Source organism: Dermacentor albipictus, chromosome 4, assembly GCF_038994185.2.
Source record: "Dermacentor albipictus isolate Rhodes 1998 colony chromosome 4, USDA_Dalb.pri_finalv2, whole genome shotgun sequence".
NCBI classification, from domain to species: Eukaryota; Metazoa; Arthropoda; class Arachnida; order Ixodida; family Ixodidae; genus Dermacentor; species Dermacentor albipictus.
The window spans coordinates 137,732,635-137,757,867 of record NC_091824.1 but is presented as its reverse complement, the minus strand read 5'-3'; the positions used below and the strand labels follow the sequence as shown (position 1 = coordinate 137,757,867).

The 25,233-nt window shown below is 46.4% G+C and overlaps 2 protein-coding genes across 5 annotated transcripts in view; one reads left to right on the top strand and one right to left on the bottom strand.

Annotated features, from left to right (window-relative positions):
- LOC135895793 (acetylcholinesterase-1-like) overlaps positions 1–25,233 on the top strand; it is a 180,128-nt gene that overhangs the window by 74,184 nt on the left and 80,711 nt on the right. Inside the window, exon 1 of one of the 3 annotated variants that reach the window (XM_065423966.1) lies at positions 12,557–12,615. The exons of the other annotated variants lie outside the window; for them this stretch is intronic. The gene's annotated coding sequence lies outside the window, so the exon portion shown is untranslated. Of the gene's footprint in view, positions 1–12,556; positions 12,616–25,233 lie in introns of those variants that run through there. 3 annotated transcript variants of the gene reach the window in all.
- LOC135895792 (acetylcholinesterase-like) overlaps positions 1–25,233 on the bottom strand; it is a 65,479-nt gene that overhangs the window by 28,814 nt on the left and 11,432 nt on the right. Inside the window, exon 1 of one of the 2 annotated variants that reach the window (XM_065423958.1) lies at positions 7,682–7,799. The exons of the other annotated variant lie outside the window; for it this stretch is intronic. Within the exon in view, the coding sequence (XP_065280030.1) occupies positions 7,682–7,791 (110 nt within the window). The 5' untranslated portion in view covers positions 7,792–7,799. Of the gene's footprint in view, positions 1–7,681; positions 7,800–25,233 lie in introns of those variants that run through there. 2 annotated transcript variants of the gene reach the window in all.

The following is a 25,233-nucleotide window of genomic DNA, read 5'->3' as shown; positions in this document are numbered from 1 at the left end:
CTTCTCAAGGCCCGATTTGAAAGCCCCAAAACGCGTGACGTTGGAGAACCCTGCATAATTTATTCAAGGAGCACGAATATGTTTTCGTCTTTGTGGTCCCGCTAACTGTCCCCTTGGTTTTACTCGCTGCTGACACGCCCCGGTCAGCGGGACACGGCAGCGAGTGGACGCAACTTGTCGGTCACATTCCGTCTCGTCATTTCGCACCATTACCGCAGAAAACGAAAAGTGACGGACGTTCATTTCATATATATTTCATTTCAAATTAATTCCATATATTTACCCTAATGACCCAGTGTAAGGAATTATTACATAATGGGAGCAAGGGGGACGACGACATATTTAACATGCAAGAGAATAAAGGGTAAGCAGGACAAGAACAAATATGACAATGAACAGAACAAGCCGGATATTTAGAGTGAGAAAAAAATATTATTTACAGAAAGGCAGAGAGGTCGGTCTGAGCTATATTTATCTTGCTCTGGGCCGCTACTCTGCACTGGAAACAATATATTTTAGTGACTATAAAAGCCACCGGAACTCAAGGGTTCAAATGAGGACATAATACCAAGAAAGCTAAAATAAAGATAACAAGAAAGGTAGGAATCATTACTTTCTAAAAAATGTTTGTAACGCCGAAACGCCGATCGAAAAGAATGCGGAGGGTCTGGGTCCGGCTGCCTAGTGGAAAAACTATTTTTCATCTTTTTCATTTTCCTTTAGCTTATAATTGCTACACTTCGGTGAACAACAACAAATAATTTCCCCGATATGTTTTCTTTGTCTTCCTTATCTGTTGCCTTCATACGGTTGTGAATAAGGAAAATCTGGCCCTTATATAGGTTCCCCTTCTAGCTCATTATTGTGGCTATGTTTGGCGCTAATCAGCTCCACTAGGAAATTGATAATACAAGCGAGAAATTCAGCTAATTTTTTTTTCTATCTGCGACCATTTATAGTGCGTCGAACACTGCCGCATGCGCCGAGGAGTGTTCTTTCTCTTTCTTCTGTTTATTACCGTTTATCCCGTTTTGCCTACTCTCCTGCACAGGGTAGCAAATCGCACCTGTGTCTGGTTGCTCTCCCTGCCTTTCTTTCTCGTTCTCTCACTCTCCTTTTTGCTTTCACTTACAACACTCCGCCTCGCCAACTTCGTGCGGTGCAGCAGATGCCAGGGCCACTATCTCGTACGCGTTCGAAAAGCCGACGTTCGGATTCGTCTCACGCGATTGCCCTAGGCTGCGCCGATATCGCGGCCTAGGTCAATTCAGGCCAATCACGTGAGAGGAAACCGAACGTGGACTTCTCGAACGCGTACAAGATAGCGGCCCCGGGTCCGCTTCAGCCAATAAGAAACGGGAGCCGGCTGGGTGCTTCAAGTAAGGGAGAACGGCTCGTTCATTCTGGACCAACGGTGCTTCCGGTGCTACGAAGGCTGCACTATCGCCGGACGCACGCGCGGACGGTCCGTGCATATCGCAGCTCGATTAATGTGAACGCAGAAAGCAGAGAACGCGTTGCGACCGCGGGCATGGCGCGGCTATCGCGCATCGCAGAATGGAAACTCCGAATCTGGATGACGCCGCAGCGATTGTACGCCCATACTGCGCTTCGCGAAAGTGGCTCGGCGTTGACGTCATGTCTCGTGCTTCTTATTTTTTAATCCTCGTGAATCCCTACTCGCTTTAGCCACTGCTGGGATGGCGCACATAAAGCACATTAACGGGTCCGGCAGTCAGCTGGACACCTAGCACCCCGACTAGAGAGAAAGCTGGAAACCGACAACAACTGTGAATGGTAAATATTTGTTTTTAGCTACCTCTCTTTAGAGAAGGGGAGGGAGGGGATATCGTAAGAAAAATGTAAAGTTGTATCATATACTTAATCATATATAGGAATGCGATCAATCGCACTATTTAGTAAAAAGTAGACAGTATTCTGGCAACCTCCGAAGCGTAGAAATGTGGAAGACAGACAAATCGGGTGACAAAGTAAGCAAGGCCAGGAAAACAAAGTCAGTGTCTCCGATACAGGTCGGATCATCAGCAGTGGTCGTACTTCCGCTAGACAGGCGATTGCATCACGGGAAAATGCAGCAGCATGATACGATTTGCAATACAAAATTATACGCTACGTTATAATAATCTTGCGCAGCTGGACGTTAAGGAAATGAACAATTGGAGCAGCTTTGATTTATTCGTAGGGTGTGCATTTTCGCAGTAACCTAGGGATTGAAAAGATCTCGAACCCGCGTCCCCATTCTAAGCAGTAGAACGCCCCACAGCAGCGGACTAATTTGAAGCAACATTCAGACGGCCTTTGAGGCATTCTTTAGCCGGTCGTCGATTAATAACCTGCGAGCTTCATCAATAACAGGGAAGGCTATACATGTTCCGGTATGTGAGCTCGTTTGTACTACTATACATCCAGCCTACGGTGGTTCGAGCCGAACAATCAGCAACGTCGTTTGCCACGCAAACTCGGTCAACGGTGGCGATTGGCTGCGGTGAAAGGGGAGGTGCGCTCGAGGCTTGGCCGCCACGTTTCGCGCCGGGGCGAGGCATTGGGCGCGTTCTCGTGCGGGGCGTCTAGAACGACGCCGCAGTTCTTTGACCTCGCGCGACCTTTACGAGGGGGCGCGACGCGGGCTCGGCGACGCTGCTTTGACAATGAGGCATACGGCTTGACCCTCGCCGCATGCTGTCGAGCGCTAATGGCTCCAGCTGTGTGAAGGTCCGCGGCGTGCGCCCGTTTGAATCGTAACGCATAACCGCGGCCTCACATTCGCACACGTGCCGCTGCCCCGACCGACCGGAGCGGTTGCGTGCTCTGGTACCGTTAGCGTCAGCGGCTCCGGCAGCGTGCGTGTGAGTGTGCACGAGCTGGCGTTTTTAGTGCGAACGCCTTACGATAACGCCCCGCGAGGCACCCGCGTACCCGGTAGTTCTTGTTGCAGTTGAGCTTGACCTTAATGGGAAGCGGCGAACGGCTCGAAAACGAACGGCCCCTTACGTAAATACGTTTAAACCTGGTGCCTGCGCCACTCTCACTTAATGCATTTTCACTTCTTCGTTCTCACTCCGTTACAAAAGCCCCTTCGGTGGTCATTACGGGAAATCTTCCTCCGAGTCCTACTTGTACGCTACGGGGTGCTGTCGTGCCCATAATTACAGGTGAACGTAACGCGAAATCAGAGCAAGGTCTTGGAGAAAGGTGCGAGACGCTAAAAGACAAGCTGAGATTTCTTTCTCTAAGTAAAGAGGACATGGACACTTTCGGTATTGCAGACATGCGTGTAATACCCATAGTTCCTTCGCTCGCTCGAAGTCTCGCGGAGCCGTGTTCCTTTTCTTTGGCACTCAAGTCGGTCGGTGGGCACAACTTTTGTCTTCATTCATTTTTAACTAAACCCATCTTCGAAATGCGTCAGTGCGAGACAGAAACTTGAACGCTCGTATTTGGCGTTCGCTATTTTCCCGCAGTCCTCGACCTACATATACAGAAGTGCAGTAGCAAGCTGTATGCCACAATGAATTTTTTTTTATTCCCACACACATACAAAGTTGGCGTATTTCATTCAGTACGGCTGGCAGGAGAAAGGGTTTTAGCAAAGAAAAACAGTTCTCATCAGAGTGGGCGAAGCTGGATGATCGTGCCAAACGTGGCCATCCCCGCAAATAATTCTTATAAGGGGACATTGCACTAGTGCGTAGAAAAGGACACGGACAGGCACATGAAGAAGACACACCGAGCGCTAGTTCAACGCAATGTTCCCCTTATAAGAATAACCACCAACAAGTCCAGCTTTCTGCCTTACCCGCAAAGAGTGACACCTTTTCTTTATTTTCATTTTTTTTGCTGTTTTCTCTGCAGTCAGCTTTCCTTAGAGCCGAGTGCTGGGGGATCGTCTCAGCTGTTGAAAAACAATATCATCGCATTGATAAGATGAAGGCCTCTCGAGAGCAAGGCTTCTGTTTTAAACTATTCTACCAAACAGTTGCCTTTATTTTTATTTTATTTTTTATTTTACTCTTTTTTGCTTCTGCGGGAGCCCGCTTTGTGTCCTCAGTCTAGAAAACAAAATGCAATGCTATTAACTTTTTTTTTATTCTCGTATGTATACCGTAACTCCACATGGCTTGTCACAACGAGGCTTGCTTCTGTGACGTTAAGCATTAATCTAGCTTCGGCGCACTTTTTTAATCCTGTCAAGAGGCTTCGCAAATCATCGTCACTTTTACACCACGAGAAATGTTTCTGTTTGTGCACAGGTTATGTTCATTCCTGCTATTCTACCCTCCCCCCCTCCCCCAGCAGTCCGACCGAAAATATTCGATTACACACTTTGCACACAGGATCGCTAATTTAAAAAAAAATAGATAAACGCGACAATAACACGAAGCTTTTCGTTTCCTTCCCGTTTGCGAGCACCAAGATGTTTTTGCCTTCACATTTCTTGGATTGGCGAGTACAGAAGCAGATCGGAGTCGACGAGAGCGACGCTGGACTAGCAATGCGTGCGTGGTAGCAAATACTGGAGCTACGACAGTCCACAAGTGCAGTGGCAGAGATATAGAGAAATAAACGGGATGGGAAAGGCGGGGAGGTTAACCGCATACGATTCTTATTTGCTACCCTGCGCTGGAGAGAAGTAAGGGTAAATGAAAGATGGAAAGCCACTCAATGCGGTGAACGCAGGTTTCAAGAGAGAAATAGGTGAAGGTTCATATACCTGATAAGTGCGATAAACAGTGTTACAGGCGTATACTAGGATACGCAACGATACAGAGGGAATACTTATCTGCGATTTAATTGGGCTTATCTGCGATTTAATTGGTCTAGCCGAACCAAATATAGCCAAGCAACAGCAGTTCACCAGGCTAAACAGTGGTTCAACAACTAAAATAAAGGCTAGTACGCTTCGCATCCTGGGCTTAACCTTAGCTAAGCCACAGCCATTTTTATGCACCTAATTAAACCACCCGATTCTAGCCAATCCCCCACTGAGGGTATGTGCCACGGCCACTCAGGACGACGACGACAACAACAACAACAACAGTGACCGGACCTATGTCCCCCCACAATGAATTTGTTGTTGATGACGCTGATGATGACATTAACGTCTTTGACGCATGCCTTCTTGAGGGGATTGTCGAAGAGCCGGGCGGATTTTACATATGTCTTAAGGGAATAAATTGAGTAAGGAATAATTATCCTCATCATCTCCTTCTTATTTTTCACCCGTCACTTCATGGTTCATCAGCCGATCCTGGAAAGCACCTCCGCACTGACCCTCGTCTTATTGCCACCCGGAAATAAAATTAAGCACGTTCCCTTCATCACTTTGCTTTCCCGACGTCCTCGACCGCTCCTCCACCCACCCAGCCCTCGTCGCTACGTTAAAAATTAACTCCCCATCTTACTCGAAAATAGCTTATTGTAATCTATGGCCATAGGTACGCATCTTTTGCTTCATATGGGCCTCTAATCTAGCCGCTATCTAATCACACATGCTTCAACCTGTCACTGGCAGGGACGTACCTTATATGAGTTACAACTCTAGTGCGGCAATAAATGAAGAGTCAGCAATAGTATAGCACTACTATAAAGAAAGCAATACTTTTCGCAATGTATATACCAGTATTTGCGCTGCTTCTCCAGTAGTTGTGTTGCTGTCTAACCACGAAATTGTGCGATTTTTTTCTTTCGTAAGTTTTTCGACCACGCCTGAATAGGAGCAAAAATTCGTCTTGCGCACAAAGCCATTCCGACAGTCCCCGGCAAAGAAAAAAAAAAGAATTGCTGCTCACGAAAGCCGCCATCTTTCGTTGGGATGTGCAGGAACTGGTGGAAACGAACGAAGGAACAACCTCGATAATGCTCGGCCTCTTTAGATTATGCTTCCCACCATTGTTATCTCGCCATGGCATTGTCGTCAGCTGCCCCGTCATCAAACCCTAAGTCCAGCGCGGGCTGAGCCGACAGCTGGCAAAGGGTGTCGAGAATAAACGGGCTTGCTCTGGACGGGTGGGCGTGAGTAAATTTCTCCGGTCTATCCGTGCAGATGCAAAACTCGCGGACAGACTAGCGTGGAAAAATAAGGAGAGGCCTGCAGGACGCTCCCAGGGGGATGTTTATCGAGTCCGCAAGAACTCTGCTCAAGGGAAGAGCATACGTTACGAGGGAAAAGGTCATAAATTTTATCTCGGGACAGGACGCAAGATGAAAAGTGTTGCTAACTAACAGTTCCCCGAGCCACGAGGTCGACGCGACCGTAAACATCACTTAGCCGAGTTCACGAATGTCAAGGTTTCAGCCCTGTCACGGTCAAGACAGGCATAACGCCCACGACAACGGCGCCTACGGCTCGTCGCGTTCTTTTATGGCGCACCCGTCTCGAGCTGCCGCTGTCACGCCGTTATTGTGTATTAGAAGCCGTGTCAACACTTCAAGCTGAATTGCGTGGGCAGGGCACCAGGAGCCGTCAGTGCATACCACGTACGAAGCGTCAATGTGAGAAGCACCTCGACGTTGCCTAAAAACATATTTTCAATTTTGCCATTGCGCAATAGTACGACAACACGCTAAGCAAGTAGACGGGAGTTTTATGTTAGAGAAAGGTAAGCGAGCTTAACACAGACTCAAGTAGGAACGAAAAGGACGGTGTGTGTGTTGTCCCTTTCGTTCCATGTTTGCACGCCTCTACTTTAGGCAACATAAAGGGTGAAGAACTTCGGGAGAGTCAGAGCAGGCTGTGTCCAGCGTTACGCATGCCCCAGAACAGCTGGAAATCTACAACACCACTTTAATTGTACACTGTCAGAGATCCAGTAAACTTTCATCAACGCGTGCAAACAGGGCTTCTTCTTACATGACCTCGACCTTATAAACGAGCAATAGCAAGAGTGCATCGCCTATAACAATATTTCAACACGGCTAAAGGAGCAATCAACGAACGTGATGCACTCTATGTGGTAGGCCACGTCTGGAAGCGCCCTTCAGGTGCAGGCAGTAATTGCACTAAATAGTTCAGATAAAGATGCGGGCTCCACAAATAGAACGATCGGCTTTCACACTTAATATCTACGAAAAGTATCGTGGCTGATGGCGAGGTTAGCCAATATACGAATATGGGAGCACAGAAATAGATACAAACAGCGAAGAAGTCCGTTATTGGCGCATGTAATTTCGACTTATTGCAGGCCATAATCAAGAACCCTCTACAACCACTCCTATAACACAGTTGCGGCTGCTGCCATGATTTTATTATATGGCTATTCATCTAATAAATATCTGAAAACTCCTCGCCTATAGCTCACTGAATGCTCTGCAATAAGCAGTAGTCATTAGACAAGAATCGCAGGTTATGTCATTGGCTATACGACAGCGGTTACATCAGCGTAGCTGAGTTGCACTGCACATATTGCAATAATGCATTGCACTGTATTGTAGCGATGTGCCATTCAATGAACCCTAATTATGCCAGCGTTGGAACATGTCCAAAAACTGAAACAAGAAAAAAATAGACACTCGGCAACTGAATTCAAAATAAAGTAATCAATTTCGGTGCAGAAGGAACAAGAAATGATTGAGCACCATGTGTATACCTGTGCACGTGTCTACAGCGGAGATCAGCTTTTACACACGCAACGAAATCTTCTCCTGAACTGGCGACACTCACCGCAACCTTTCCTCCGCAACCAAGCCATTCTTCTCTTTACCACTTGCTCCTTCGAATGTTCCGCAACACGCAGAAACTCGTGGGAGAGTAACCTGACCATGGAGGTTCATCGACTCGTTTTTTTTTCTCTCTCTCTTTCCTTTTTTTCTACCAAGAAGTGTTCTTCTTCACGGACTGACCGAATCCGAAGAGGAAAAACTGGTTCAAGTACGACCGCTTTGCAGGTATTCTGTTTATCGTTTGCCCCCGTCTCGTTGGCAATCATTCAGTGTACGCTCTCCATCCAAGGCGGCGGCGCATTTTCAAGGATTGTAGCCAGTATTCTATGAGCGCGCCATTTACAGTGCAATGTTTAGAGGCAAGCTAGGCGGTAGAAAGAGAAGGGCGACTGTTATGCGTGCGTGACATCATATCGCGGTTCCAAATTTAGACGCGCCGGACCGGCAGAGGGAGGCCTGCTTAAGATGTAACGCCTCTTTGCCGATGAAGCCGGGGTAATTAAGGGAGCTGTTTTAGCTGCGCACATTGCCTGGGGTGCTAAATATAGATTTGTTTTAGTTTGCCCGTAGTGGTTCGTCTGTGGGGGCTCGAATCGATCAACATAAGCTTGAGTGGATGTTTGCGTTTCAGACTTTTGCTCTGCTCTCTGAACACGTTAAACGTCTAAAGGTCACTTTCTGTTACGACCGTGACAGCAGATTAAACCACCTAGATGTTTTTTCTCGGTGCTTTTAAAGCAATCTGCAAATCTGCGATGTGCTCTGACACATTGTGGAAGCAGTAACAGCGTTCATGTACAGCTCTTGGAGAAACGAAAGCAGCGCGTCTCACAAGAGAACTATTTCAGTCGTGGAAGGCTTGATGGCGTTCAACACATCGGAGCTGCCGGAAACAAATAGAGAAAGGCATAGGTTCGGATACAAGGGAGGGATAGATAAATGAGATACGAAAGGCGAGGAGGTTAACGGGAAGACAGACATCCAGTTTGCTACCGTACACTGAGAAAGGGGGAACGACAGAAGTTTGTTCGAGGCTTTATGGTTGCAAGAATCCGCCCGGACAAAATAAATACAGACTTGAGACATGAGATACTTGAGACACATGAGACTTGGGACACTATAAATGCATTGAGGAAGAGGAGTGTTGCATACTCTAGGTGGATCTAGTCTTGCCGACAGTTGCACCACCCGAGTGCCCCTTATCACGTGTTGAAGGGCCCGGCCCTGCATCCAGTCACATTATATCTGGTAAAGCAAGGGCAATTTATAGTAAGCAAGGGCAATTTACCGTGCATCATTTCTGAGACCTGTGTTCACTGCACATGCGTAGCGTTTTTCGAAGGACCTTGTGGAAGCACATAGAGGCCAAGAGGCTGAAAACACAATGTGATAATAAATAAATAAATTAGTAAATAGATAAATAAATGCTAATGGTCATACTAATTAATTATACAAGTGATTGGGGGCGAGAGGGAAGCGAGGTGGCACCACGTAGGGACGGTCCTAGTCGTGTCAGTCCAGCGTGTCCTGGTCACGTCAGTGTAGTGTGTGAAGCGGCACAACTTCGTTTACTGAACCTAGAGAGGTTTGTCTGGTGCTTATTGGCAGCTTAGATCGAAAAAGTTTTTCTACAGCCACAATGTTGGCAAAATTTTTCAATATGTACCACATCTACAAGCAAAATTACTATTGATTTGTTCAACGTAATTATTTTGCTTGACTGTCCCACAGCTTCACCTTACAGCAAAAGCTACCTTGCGCTTGTACGTTGTACGAATGTTCTGAAAACACATGGCAGACATACCAAAATGACGGTTTCGATCAACTTTGGGCCCCGAGTTTCGCAATGAGGTGGTCCATGTCAGGTTATGGCACGAAGTGCTTTTGACAGGCCAGTTTGTTGGCCTTCCTTTTCCGTCATGATCTCGTTACGATTTTTCTTCCAAGCGAGACATGAATTTTCTTTAAATTAGGCCCCCTGAATCACGCTAGGCATTGTTCCGTACCACTGCTTCACCGCCTAACGCAGTGGCTGTCATGCTTCAGGTGTTCGTCGTGAGCAGAGCGGGAACGTAACGTGAATGTCCTCAGTGCCTGAGGGCTCGACTGTGCGACCCACTGATAAAAACCGTTATAAAAAACTTTGGCTACTAGAAACTATCTTGTAGCTGCGTTACCTCCGCGCGACAAAGACAGCCTTGACAAAGGCGTCGCCACTTATCGAAACGTCGGCCAGCTGCTCCAACTCCTTATATACAGTGCCTAGAATGTCACTCCAGGTAATATCAACGCGTAAAATGGGAATTAGTAGATTTGAATTCGATTATTACTGTGAACCTACCGTATAGCACTAGAAGGCAACCGCAACAACGTACAAAGGATCACTTGGATAAATAACGGGTGTCCGACGTAACCTTAGCGAAACCTTAAATGTATACAAATGTCACGTAGCTGGAAAGAACCAAGCTAGTGTCGTTTTTCGCCGCTTGGTGGTGCTCAGATTAGTCTTGCATTCCATCTAATTACACAATTAGTGTTAAATTAGTATTAATTATTTATCTAATAATTGAAAAAGCTTGTCAACATTACAAATTTTATAATTATATTAAAAATGGCACTGAAGAAATTGTCGAGCAACATGAAAAACTCCCGCTAGAGCTCTCTGTTGCTGAACACGTAATGCGTAAAACTGTTTTTTCTATTATTATTATTATTATTATTATTATTATTATTATTATTATTATTATTATTATTATTATTATTTCTTTAGAATACATATATACACTAGACAGGAAAGGGAAAGCGAGGAGCAGGCTGGCAAGTGCCACCGGAAGGGGCACAACGCCTGCCTACTCTTTAGAAAGGAGGAGACGGAAACACAGAAGGGGAGGAAGATAGGAAGACGGGGAGGAAAGAGAAAAGAACGCAAGATGACAACTCTCGCAGAATTAAGCACAACACGCACAGCACAGATCACACACAGTAGGGCCGGTCGCTGCAGGTCACGTCACTGAAGAATGTCGAAATAGAAATAAATCGTGTTTGAGAGGTGCCGTCGTCAGAAAACAGAAATAGGCTGCAAACGTAAACCTATAGGTTATCTTCTTTTATAAAAGTAAAAAGAGCGCGATGCACCTGCATGGCTTTGCAATGCACAACCACTGGGGCACAAACATTCTTCGAGCGGCGTACGCCGCAGGCCAAGGAGCTCAACGCGAATACACGCAAAGTGCCTCGAGCGGCCACTCGCGCGGCAATTTTGCGTGTGTTCGCGGGCTTCATTCATGCTTGGAAAAAAACGCTCTTATGCAGCACGTATTAAGCCACAGAAAGTCAGCAGTTTTTCACGGTGCTCCACAATTTTCTCATTGACACTTTCCACCTAATTATGACATTCGAGAAGTTCAGTAACTAATGAAAACTAATGATGTAATTTGGGGGAATGCAAAACAATAATCCGAGTACTTTCGAGCGACGGCAAACAACAGTACCTTGGCTTTGTCCAGCTACGTGGCATTTGCGAATTTTTAATGTTTAGCTCAAGGTAAGTGCAACATCCTATATGGGTTCGCTGCCAAGCGAAAATTTTCCCATCATGTTAATTACCTGTGGCACACAGAGTCACACACGCTTTAAAAATGTGTGCTTGTGTTTTTTTTCCAAACATGCGTGACGTCAGTGACTCTTCCTGAATTAACGGTGCTGTCTTGCATGGATTCTGGAACGTTCTCAAACCATGTTTTTTTCTCTCTCTCTCTCACGCGCCGGAATGCTCGCTTGGATGCCAAATCGGCGCTCCCCTCTCGCGCTCTTTACAAGGCGTCGTGTTTGCAAGAGGACGATGTCATGTGTTACGCAACGAACATGCGTCGTGCCATCTGTGTATCTTAGAGGCAGAGGCGAAGGTCCATAAAATAAAAGGGCGCTTGATCTACGGTGTTTTGGTGGCGCATCTTCTTTCCTCTGTTTTTTTTTTTTTTTTGCGAGGAAAGCGCCAGGTGCAACTACGCATGGAGTTACCGCAAAACCAAGCGCGGGAAATACAGAAATGCAGCCGCAAACTTCACACACACATGAGCGTGCCCCAACGTGAAGGCAGCCCCGCAAGTACCCAACCCCACACCCGAGCAGTGGGAGGCCATACTGACTAGTTCGGACCCTCGTAACCAGCAGCAACTGGTGAGGCGGGCCCGGGAGACAGCAAGAGCCGCAGGAGCCCTGGACTGAGGGCGCCTCCCGCACACACAGAAAGACACCTGCTTGTCCTTTCTTTTATTTTTATACAAAAATTTCCTCCTCCTCCTCCACCTTCCCGCAAACACAAAGGCGACGCAAGAAGCCACAACATAACAACAAAAGAAAAAGGAAATTAAAAAACGCTTGTGCCACTTAATGCCACTCAGCGAGCTAAGATATACCCACTCGTGTAGGAACCCTTTCTTTTGTTTTCATCGTTACATTACCCGCCGCTGTGGCTCGGTGGCTATGGCATTCCACTGCTGAACACGAGGTCGCGGGTCCGATTCCGATCACCCGTTGTGGAATGCAAGAACCCTCGTGTAACCACGCTTCTGGTGCATGTTGAAGAACTACAGGTCCAAGTAGCACTCTACTACGGCCTCTCTCATAGCCCACCGTGAAGCTTCTGAGCATCTGTCGCCACAACTTAATTTAATCGATTCGTCATTTAACCGCCAACATTCGCGAAGTTTATTAACGATGGTGTAAGTCAACCCACTAATCCTCAGCTTAACTATTTATTAAGAGCGCGAATTCTTATTGCGTTAAGCGTTGGAAATATAAGTACTTCAAACCAGATTTGGGGGCGCTGTGTTACGTTTCTTTTTTTTTTTCCCCCGCAGGAGGAAACCATCGTGCGCCGCGCCAAAATCAGCAAGATCTCCAAATTGAATGAAACACCCTGAAATTAACGAGGTAATATTTGAATTTCAAAGCAAGGCCATGTCCCTACCAGGGCACGACCTCGCTTGCGAAGGCTTGCAGCATGCGCTTGTTCCTCAATACTGCTTATGTGCCAGAACTCGACATCGCGACCTGCATACATCGTTGCCATATAATTTTACAGCAGCACCTTGCCTCATTTGACTTAGTTTTCGGTTCAAGGACCAAGTTGCTCCTCACATACTACCGCACCATTTCAATCTCTTTCAGCATTTTTCTAAACATTTGCCTTCCAGTGCATCTGTTTTTTATCTGTTGACTTGTCTGTCCAGGTATATACGGCCTGTTATAAAGTCTCGACGCATGGGCATGGTATGCCGGGATGTCTTGGGCGTCTCGGGCGCAATCCTCTGCTTACTTTCTTTTTTTTTGTTACTTTTGCTGTCGGCATAATTTTTGAGCATCGCTTTCGGCGAAGACGCGTCAGAAACATCCGCAGCCCACGCCCGCAGCGCAAGCGCGGCTTTGAGGCAACCGCCGCGCCTCGGATGTCAGAAAGGTCAATGTCTTTCCATGTTTGCGTAAGGAGCGGTGGTGCCTCGAGCCCGTCCCTTCAACGGAACAAAGACATATTCACAAGTGCATTCACCAGACTGCATAGGTGGTAACCAAATATTTGACTACGTTAGCCGCGCACAAAACGGCCACCGAAAGGATGTGTCTTCCCATCCTTTATTGCGTTTTCTTTCTTCGTTTCTTTGTCTTCATTCCTTCGTACGTTCTTTCTTTCCTTTCTTCCCTTCTCGCTACTTATACACCCATCTCTAATAGTATGTCTGTGTTAGCTTCTGCAACTTTTTGCTTAGTTTCACCGATAAGAAGAACAAACCGCACGATGTACTCTGCAAGCAAACGGCGATCTCCTTTCAAGATCTTCGTCTGCTTGTCTATATACCCGGTCCTGCATGTATTGGGGCGAACTTCCCGGTTCTCAGAAACGGCAGCGCATATTCGGGCTTGGGACGTTGACATCCCACTCAACGCACCTTTCGAGCCATCAACAGGGCGCTCTCCGCTGGGACAGTGACTCCTCGCAATGCCCTTTCCTTCCCCAGGCTTGCCCTAATGCGAATTCTCGAAACGAATCTTCCACTTTCAAGTGGGCGCCTGCCGCTTGATCCTGGTTTGAACAACGTCCTTCATCGAAGTTATCAGGGCCTTCTAGTCCGCTGAAACGCTTTTACATCGCCGTCCCGGCTATGCAGCCTTTGAGTTTCTCGTAGGCGAGTGAGAACACATACCGGCATTGTACCACCCTTGCCATTACCGCCTTTGATAAATTTCTTGCACACCTGCACGCTTGTACAGGCGTACATTTCTTGTACGCCTGTCGTCACGCTTCGTCTGCAACGAGGGCACCTTCGCGCGGCGGCGCCGTTAATATGTGCCCCGCCTTCTCTGGCACTCCGGCCTTCCACACCGTGCAGTTGGCATGATCACATAGCGCCCGACTCGCCGCAGGCCATTCGACCAAGCCGGGTACGAAGTGCAAGCGGGCCGTCAAGAGACGTTCTTAATCCTCCGTGACGTGCAATTATGGGCTGCAAACGCATTTCAAGCTAATCCTGCATCAATCTCTTTCGTTTTCTTCGTTTGCTTGTTCACCTAACGCAAAATACCCTATAAGCTGTTCCGAAGAGTGCGCTCAAGGGCCTTCTCCTTTCGGGCGAGACGGCACGGCCTTGACCTTCACCCTTTCGGGCCCAGACGCAGTGACGGCAAACTCGAAAGTGCCAATCAGAACGCGCTGTTGTGGGTTCGGCACGAACGGCCTCGTTCAGCCGCGTGTTCATTTCCACTGCATATATCCCACTTCGCCCGAAGAACAATGGTCGATTAAGAAAAGTCTAAGCGCGCAGCTCTGCTAACCGCTCTCCTGTCTGTAGACAATACCTGTCATCTAAGAGGACGACGGTAAGTGATTGCAAACGCACACCCATCTGGTCGGTCATCTGCAGCTGTGGGTCAGAAAGACCGGGTGCACCTGACGGTCCAGCGCTTTTTTTCTTTTGCGTTTTTCTTCTCCAGAATCTTGCTGACATGTGCGGTGACGAATCCACACGGTCTTGTGGGGGGCGAGCTTTGTTGACGACTCGAATACCTGATTGCCATCCGATGAAAGTGGTCGCTGAACGAATGTTCCATCAAATGTACACCGCGAGTTAGCTGAAGCCGGTGCATACAGGCCATTACGGTCAGTAAACACCTGTATTTCTTCCGACGCGCCATGCGGCGGAGATGTATGCGATCGAAAGCTCTAAGCGGCGATTAAGATGAACACGTCACCTTGCGTCCGCATTGCGGCTGCGTTGCTCTAGTCTGTTCGCTTTTCTATAAATAATTTCACTATCGCAGCCACATGAATCATGACCCCGAAGTCGCGTAGTGAATGTGATTGTCGCTAAATGTTACGGTAAGGCTGCTATCTACAACAGCAAATCTTGATGCTCTCCAGAGCTCGAGGTCCTTGCAGCGAGTCAGAGGCGCTATAGGACGTTTACTGTGCCGTTGATTGTTCTTTCACGACACCGGCCTCGACGAATAAGCATTGATGTCGTTCTATCTCTCGGTAGGTTTGTCCGCGGGCCCTGATTCTAAGCGGTGGCGGCCACGCCTCAATGCTTGTGCTACGCAAAAAGGGTCATGTTAGCTAGGCTTAGGATGCCATTAGAGAGCGCCTTAATTAAAGCCTATCCGCCAACTATGGCGTACCAATTAGCCCAGAGTGCACTTTAGGGCGTTCACGGTTGTTAGGGCAAACACTCGCCTGCTTGGGCCAGATGTCAAAATGTGAAGTTCACGAGGTCTCTATTTCCTTCTTTCTTCCTCCCTCTTCGCCCTCCGCCCCCCTTCCCCCCCCCCCCCATGTGTAAGGTGGCAAATTGGGGGCGCAATTCCCAAAGCTTTTCGCTCGTGAGTCTTGATTGCCATTGACTGGTCGTCTTTGCTATAATTTCACGTCCAGCATCAGGATTGGGTGAAATTAGCTATTCCAAACAATTATATTATGTAAGTGCTTTTTATGAATATAGGCCTGGGTCCTTTTTATTTGGGTAACCTTTCTGCTTTCCGTCTTTCTTTCATTTATCTCTCTCCCTCACGCTAGGTAAAAGGGAAAAAAGAAACGTGTTGAAGCCTATGCGATATTCTTGATGTTATTCAGTCACCAATCTCCCATGACACAAAACAAACTATTACCATTGGGTTGACAAAAATCAATAGCTAAAATCTGAGTGGTGGAGGTTGCACTGAGGTCACACGCATTGAGGTTACACACAAGACAGGCATCGACACAGGTGCGCACGAAATCAAGCGCTGGTTTTACGATACAAATTGTGAAGAGTGACTTTAGACATATTCAGTTCGAACGTGCGATGAACTATGATATACCCATACGAAAGGGCATGCAGTTGAAATATATGTGTCTGTTACAGCGAGGCAAAGGGAAGGAATGTGAGTAAATTCACCAGATGCAAGTTTTCAGTTTGCTATACTGCACTGTGATGGGGGAAATAAAGGTTGAAAAGAAGGCAGAATGGTATATAGAAAATTTTCACCGACGATCACGATACTCCCTTATGCGAAATTTGAGCGCAGCTCTATAAGTGCTTTAATTTCACGATCGCGCGGACAATCTGCCTCCTGCGGCCGGCACATTGCAAACGGAGCGAAGTGTGGTGCGACTGCCTCGCTAATCGGGAGATGGCGCGATGCAGCGCGTGGGTGACACGTGGGCGCGATTCGCAGCAGCAGCCGCAGACATACCTCCGCTCATGCAGCGCGTTGTTTCAAATATGGTATCGGTGGACGCGCTAGCCGCATGTCTTATCGATGGCGTAATCGGCGAACAGACGACGCGCGCTACTCTGGCGCCATCTCGCAGATGGGCGCCAATACCCTCCTCCTCCGTTTTCCTCCTCGCGCTCTCTGCGCTATCGCCGTCTTTCATCCTCCACTGCGCTCCGCGTTCTCTCTTTCATCCTTCGCTGTACTCGTTCGCTCGGTTACGCCGAGGAACGCCGACTCTCAACGCAGGAACGGGCGCATAAGAGCTGCGCTCTAAGGGGAACGCCCATTAGGCGCGTTTACACAGGCTAGTGGATCAAAAGATGCGCAGTAGCTCTTGGACGACCTGTCAATTTGATGCTAAGTCCTGTCGATGCTGTAGAATTCTCTCTTCTGACAGAGGCTCGTCATCCATCTGTATCGGCACGACGGAGAGTGATCGTCTCTGTTACAGCAACGTTTCTTTGATAGCTATGAGCAATTTAATTACATGTATATGCTCGCAGCTCGTGGCCCGAAGGCCTAGAACTGTAATCGCTGAGTACTTTCTGTCCTTCCATTGGTGTACCTCTTTTCTTTCTTTTTTTCACTAAATCCATCTATTGTGAAGATCAACAAACAAATGTTGCCTTGCTTCTTTTTGGTGTTTGCAGAATAATTCAGGTTGGAGTTAGATAACACAAAGGGTAGCCCTCGTATTTGTGGAAACGGAGCCAAAACGACGGCCCCGCATTAGATGTTCGTTGGTGTGCTTTCTGCATTATAAAATCTGCGCATGTAAAGATAATACGCCCATCACAGGTCTATAACTATTACTTCAATGTCGCTGCAAAGTAGTCTGACGCGTCTGGAAGCAACGTCCTTACTCAACCGAATTTGTCTCGCATTTCAGAAACGAGAGGCTCTATCACATTCTACATTTCACACTTACCTCACCCGAAAACGATAGGCTATTGATACTATATAGCAGATTCGGCGTATCGGCGCCTCTGTAATCCAAACAGACTGCAATATTACTTCCTTCTTCAGCTGACGATGCTAGATCAATCACGACCACTAGCTTTTACTATCTTCCTCGTCCTTCTATGCACCAGCCTGCAGTGAGAGCGGAAATCACATTCTACCATTTCACACTTACCTCACCCGAAAACGATAGGTCATTGATACTATATAACAGCTCCGGCGTATCGGCGCATCTGCAATCCAAACAGCCTCGTGTCTAACGTTGTCGAAGGTTCTGACTGATAGCCGAAAGAAGTGTGCGGCATTGCTACAACACTCGTCTGCAGGAAAAGGAGAACAGATCGCATTTACTATATATGTATAAGGCATGCAAACTTCAAGGTTCTTCGTTTGTATAATTATGAAGCTCTGACAGGCCGCCAGCCCAGCTTTATTTAAACATGATTCCTTGGAGTGGATCCGAAATGCCGTCTGCGAGGCATCCTAGCTTGGAGCCCCTGATTTGTTTTGCTTGTGTCAAACAGCTGACCTCCATTTACATAACACGCAAATTTATCTCTCCTCTGTCGGCGAAAGGAGAAGTCGCGCAGACAGGGATTGCTATCAACAGTCGAGTACCGTTATATAACCGGCAGAGCTGCGTATCTCCAAGGACATGCACAAGGATCGCCTTATACCACTGCGGCTTGTATAGTGGTGTTAAGACTGCAATATTACTTCATTCTTGAGCGGACGATGCTAGATCGATCACGACCTCTAGCTTTTGCTATCTTCCTCGTCCTTCTGTACACCAGCCTGCAGTGAGAGCGGAAATTGCAATCACCTTCGTTCTGATCCCCATATGATTACCGAAGGATGAAAAGCAGAGAGAAAAGATGTTCATTTTGATTGCAGTCAATAGGCGAAACTATGCATGCAAGCTGTGCACGCAAGAAGGTCGTGGACCGCTAACAGCCTCTGCAGTGAAGTACAAATCCGGTTGGTAATCATTTGGTTTTCGTCTTAATCTCCTTTTTGATCATCTCATAAATCACAAGTGTCAGGCACATTAACAGGCAACAACTACGTACGACATGGTTCCGCGCGAACGGTTGCTTCCCGAGATCTGGTCGAGTGAGAATGCAGTTAGGCCACTCTCACTCGCGTCGACTCTTTCCCACTGTACGGAGCCTTGCGCTGCGCGCCCCCTCCGACCCGTAGGTGTTTATTGCTACATCCGGTGACCTTACTATTTAGGCACATCATATCGCAAGCATGCGTCTTCTAAAGCAGTGAATATATCGTGACCTCCATTCCTCTTTTCCTCTATTTCCAAGCAGTCATCTCGCACATCTTATTTATTTATTTATTTATTTATTTATTTATTTATTTATTTATTTATTTATTTATTTAAGATACTATCAAGGCCCGATGGCATTACAGAAAGGAGTGGGTGAACATAACAAAAGAATGTGCAAGATACAAAAACATATTCAACATGGCGTTTCATGAATGCTGACTCCAGTTGTTTTGAGGGTGTCGGTATCCAGGATGGCTGCAACGGTGGCGGGAAGGTGGTTCCAATCTTTTCTTGTGTTAGGGATGAATGCATTACTACAAAGTTTAGTACGTGAAGACGGCACACCAAGTTTGAAACTGTGGTCAGAGCGAGATGATATGTATGACGGTTGGGTGATAAGCTGTTCTTTCAACAAAGAGTTGCGGTGGTATACTTTATGGAATAGCGAAAGGCGGAAGCATCTACGACGGAAAGAAAGTTCTGGCACGTTAAGTGTTGTGTTCATTGAGGTAACGCTAGCACGTCGGGAGTAGCTCGATAAGATAAAACGCCCTGCACGATTTTGAATGGCTTCTATGCTGTTTATGAGTGTAATGTTAGCCGGGTCCCAAATGGCGCATGCGTATTCTGGTTTGGAGGAAAATAATGTTTTGTAGAGAGTTAGTTTCAGTGACGATGGTGCGGATGAGAAGTTTCGGCGCAGATAGCCCAACATGCGATTGGCATTGCTACATATAATGTCGACATGCATGTGCCAGGAAAGTTTGCTGGTGATGTTTAGTCCAAGGTATTTGTACGATGAGACAACTGAGAGAGGGCTATTATTGAGGAAATATGTATGTAGTTTAGTATCATTAGCAAGCTGTGATACGCGCATGCATCTACATTTGCTTAAGTTAAGCATCATAGACCACTTGTTACACCATAACCGAATGCTATTAATGGCGTCTTGAAGCTTACGAGAATCATTGAGGTCAGCAATTTTATGATATATAAGGCAGTCATCAGCAAAAAGCCTAATAGTTAAAAATTTCACACAGGAAGCAAGATCATTAATATAGATTAGAAAAAGTAGAGGACCGAGGGGCGCAGACGACGAATTGTTTGCGATTACGTATTGTGTTCTATTAGCAAGAAAGTTTTTAATCCAGTCCAGTACTAGCGGGTCAATGTTAAGAAGACTAAGTTTATAGATTAGTAGGCTATGGGATACGGTATCGAAGGCTTTAGCAAAATCGATAAAGATGCAATCAGCGTCAAATCCTAAGTCGGTGTTAGAAAAGAAGTCGTGAGTAAAGCAAGCTAGTTGCGTTTCGCAGGAGGATTTCCTAAAGCCATCCTGACTGTTCTTAAAAAAAGAGTACGTCCCAAGAAAATCAACTATGTAAGAATATATTATATGCTCCAGAATCTTACAGGGAATGCTGGTTAGTGATATGGGGCGGTAGTTTTCGGGACTATGTGTGTTACCTGATTTGTGAACAGGAACCACCTTCTCCACCTTCTACTCGCTTCGTAGTGATGAGCAGTATAATGATTGTTGGAATATCCTAGAAAGAATAACTGATGAATGCAGTTTGGTACACTTGAGTATTTTTGAATTAATTTCATCTGAACCCGCACACGAAGATATTTTCAAATTACCGATTAGTTTTCTAATGCCCACCCAGTCTAGAAAAATTGAATCTATTGAAGTATCATAAACTTTCGTTGAAGGTGGCAAAAGCATAGGTGCGGCGTCATGAAAAAGGAAGCAAAGACATTATTAAATATTGTGCAGCACTGGTCACTTTGAACAGGGGTGTTAGATTGGGACAATTGTATTGTGGCTGGTGTATTACCACGAACAACATTCCAGAATCTACGTGGGTTGACATGTAAGTATGATGGTAATGTAATGTTGAAGAAGGTTTGCTTAGCTTGGGAAATGGCGCTACAATATTCATCGTTGATGCGGTGGTGTTTGGGCCAACAAATCGGGTTGTTAGATTTTTTTTGCGGAACGAAATAACCGTTTTTTTTGTTGTTGTTGTTGATCCGAAGACGGCGCAAGGCGGCCGTAAACCAAGGCCAAATAACTTACTTTACCGTTTTGGTCCTGGCAGTACAGAATTTATGCTGCGGACAGACATCAAATCATGCAGCTCCTGCTAGAGAAGCGATTGTGAGCATATGTGTCAAAAGATCATCAGCATTGATAAAGAGAATAGCCTAAAAAATGACGAGTAAGTGTTATGAAGGCTTTCATTAGCAGACATATGGCACCTTTGCCTTTATAACGTTCATGCTTTTTCGCGTTTGATAAAGCTGGGACTATATAGATGTCTGCTGTTTAGTTGGATATCTTAACGCTCTGAAAGGATACATGTGAATAGCCGACACTACGAAAGAAATTTCATGCTTAAATAAATTGGTGTAAGGATATTTTCGTGCCTGTAAAAGATAGCAGCTGCACTTTATCGCATAAAATAAATGGCACGAAACAAATGGATGCGCCAATAATTGGAGAACAGCTCGCTTATAAGAGCTCACGTGCCCAGTTGTCGTGGGACTCGGGCATGCGTGTGACACGTAGCCTACACTGTATAAAATAAACAAACGAGAAAATGAACCACAACAATATGAAACAAAAGTGACATAAAAAAGGTCACACCTGCCGATACGCCCAGAGTTCATGTTCAATCGGAACAAGTATTCTGATTGAACTGCACAATGAAAAGCCCAAATTGTGTACTCAGCAGTTGAAAAATTCATTAATCCGCCTCGGTTGCTGTATGACTACGCCGTTCTGAGACTCAGCAGGAGGTCACGAGTTCAACTCCAGGCTGCCGCGGCAATCACGTATTAGTGGACCTCGCAAACAAAAGCGTTAGTGTACCACGCTTTGTGTAAAAAAAAAAGATAAAAACGAGGTGGTCGTAAATCCTTCTGAAGCCCTTCCCCATACAGCTACTGCGTTGTTTTGGCGCATTAAATCCAGCGCAACGTTGAATAATTATTCAAATAATGCACAGACCAAATAATTTCGCCCGCGTCGTCACAAGCATGACCGACATTCATTGGAAAGCCGCGCATAGAAGGAACTACTTCTTACTTCGCCCACCCCGTCATGTGCTCATCAAGGACATTCCTAGCGTAAATTGGAGCACCCGCGCCCCAGCTGAAAGCCTTGGGGTTGTCTCTTACCGATCTCCGTCTCGGATATATACTCGACGGGCGACGAGCAATGCAGTCGAGCGCCTCCGCCGATAAACTAAAGGGCGTGCTCTTAATATTTTTATTCTTGCCGTACGCCTATCACGATTTCACATCGACGTCACGAAACGCGGTTTCCGTTTCTCCGTCCTCACTTGATAGCTTTCCTCTCAAGGTTCTTTATGCAACGAGAAATAAACACGCGAAATTGTGTATTTTGATTTGTCCAAAAACACTTAACCCGCCTATACTGCCTGCGTAATTAAGCGCTCCCCACTTGAGGACATCTCGAAGTGTTAAGAAATTTTGGCAGGCTCGAAATATGCCGTCGAGCGGGCTCGTGGCAATCAACCTGCAAGCTCCGTTTCACCAGGACAACCGTTGAGCGCAGCTCGAATAAGCTACATAGCCGAATTTCGGAGGGTCATGTATGATCTGTGTACCAGCTGGTCCCGTTTGTCCTTGCCTCATTTCTAGGCCACCCTAATCGTTCATCGGCGCATGGGAGTCGGGATGCGTGCTATAGGGCGGCAATGAAGAAATGTCCCCGCTGCGGGAGCTAGTTTGCTTGATAAATACTGCGTTCGTAGATACACGCGAAAATATAAATAAAGGTAAAGTATGGGCACCACAGCTGCACATGACTAAGCGTATATTGCACACCTCACCTATGGTACTGTGTCCAGCCTATCTGACACGCAGGCAATGACGACACCATTCAGAGGGGAAGCTACACGCTGTATATATGAAGAAAGAAATGGGCACGTGTAAAACACGGTGTTTCAGGTCCCCTTTGAGGTCTATTCTCACGGGGAAAGCTATACATTTGACTTAAGAAAACATCATCTGAACTAAACCTAGCTAACCTACATACCAGTACAGGTGACGAGAATTTTGTTCTATACCCACCGTAATATACCCCTGCGGCTATGACGTAGCACTGCTGAGCTCGAGGTCTCGGGCTCTATGCGGGCGAAACGCAAGAAATCTCGTCGACCTATACTTCAATTCAGGCACACTTTAAAGAACCCCAGGTGGTCGAAAAATCAATGCGGAGTCTCCCACTACGGCGTGCCTCATAATCAGATCGTGGTTTTGGCATGTAAAATCCGAGAATTCAAATAATGTCCTTTTTTTGTCGATACCAACCGCTAGCTGTGTTCTCAAGAAAGAGAGACAGAGGAAAGGGGAAAGGCAGGGGGGTTAAGCAGAGGGGAAGATCCGGTTTGCTACCCTACGCTGGGGAAAGAGGGGAAGGGAGGTAAAGGGATAACAAAGTATAGATAAAGAAAGAAAGGAGCATAGACACACAATCACAATCGGTCACTGTCACCGCCTACTGTCGCCGCACAGCACAGTAACACTTGCAGCACTATAAACATCTGTTCAGGCTACAGTCGCTTGTCCATTCTGTTGCCCTTCGTCGCACCCTGTTGCGATGGCTTGTGATGACGGCATTTTAAGATAAGTTCCTCTGTTAGTGGTTTTCGCTCAAAGCGCGCTATCGCGGTTGCGAGCGATCGTCTCTCTAAATTATAGCGAGGACAGTCACAGAGAAGGTGCTGAAGAATCTCCTCGTTACCACAGTCATCACACGAGGCGCGGTCGGCCCCCCCCGATTCGGAAAGCGAAAGACTTGATGAACGCCACCCCAAGCCATATTCGACAAAGCAGCACTAAATGTAGACAGGCGCCTCGGCTTGCAACAAGTACGTATGTCGTTGCCACTTCGTTACGGTGTGTGTCTTTAAACGGTGATGCGAACACGCATGCCATCTGCCACTTCAATTTCATTTCACGTATACCTTTTTATGTCAGACACCCTACCTCGGCCGCTATCTTCCTGCTATGTCTCGCCGTATTTTGATATGTCTCGTAGAGTAGCTACAGTGCCAAGTGGAACACCGGCGACTACTGCCTGAACGTCGTTTTCTCGATTCCGATTCTGGCGTGGATTCGATGTCCTCCTGTTTAAGGTTTCTTGCTGCTTGTCTTATTCAAACTGAGTCTATCCGTAATGTTTGGCTCCGATGTGATCGGAGGCCACTTCCGTACATGCCATTACGTAAGTGGCGTCCCTATGTCGTAAGTCGGATGAAAAGTATCTGACGCCACGTAATAATGGGCAACTTGCCCTGGGAGGTAGTGCAAAAAAAATACGTGTATATCTTGTGCTATGATTACGTGAGCACAGTCGAGGTTGCATTTGCCCATCTTGCGGGAGAGAAAACCCAACTGAAGTGCTAAAGCTGCAGCTTGGAACGCTGTGAGCTAAACGCAAATAATAAAAATGCGCAGTTAATGATACACATAAATTTGGCACATTATACAATTAAAGTATAAGAAAATGTGATGTCTTCTTGCACGAATTGCCCGCATTAACCACCAAGACTAAAAAAGCAGCCTATAATATACTTTTTTTTATATCGTGGAGTTTACTGTACGCAGAGGAGGTAGTTTTCAACTTAAGACACTTATTTGTGCAGTGTTTATATTTCACTGCTATCAGCCTCTTGCACTAACAGAATTTCGGCGGTCAAACTTACATAATCATTTGCAACGCTGTACCTGTACGTAACACAGCAGTTACATATGACACTTATGAGACTGCAAGAGAAATAGAGAACTTTCCTTATAGTTCCCATAGGCTTCCCTGGTGTTTGCTTGTTGTTTCACAATTGCTTAGCGTCCCTGCATTCTCCCTTTCTTTTTTTTCCTCCTCTTCCTTAAGCATCTGCATTCGCGTAGATTTTCGTGCGGAGGAACTACTTGCAAAGCGTTAGTGGTCATGGTCTCGAGCCCTGTAATCTGTAAGTGAAAGCGACTTCTTGCAAACGATACGCCAAATTCACTAGGCTTTTCGTTCGTAAATGCTGTTTGGCCATGCCTCGGCGTGCCCCCGGTAATAATACGCCCACCATTACAGGCCCAAGATAACGATCGGCTGTTGTAAGCTCTTAGGAACAGTTCTAGATTCAAGTACTCTTTTCTTTATTGTGAATGCGGGCGCAAGCCTATATCCATTAGAATTTTCAGTCGTAAGAACTGTGTAATTTGCCGGTTACTTTCGCTAATAATGTATCCTACGTCCCCGATTGTCTAGCAGCCGCTCCTAGGTACAGTTCTAGCGTAACAAATTTGCTGTGAATGAGGGCCCCGATCTCTGCAGCTGTATAGTTATTCGAAGCGCCAACACAGTCATGTTGTGAGTTTTCACAATTCACTTGCATGTGAAATGACGATACGCGCTACTTCACATAACTAAACTATGTAAGCTTGACCGTATTACCTAAGGCCACAAAAAAAAATTTCTTACAAGGACAAGGCTTTCTGGTGGGTTGCAGGAAACAAACAGCCTTGAAGCAGCG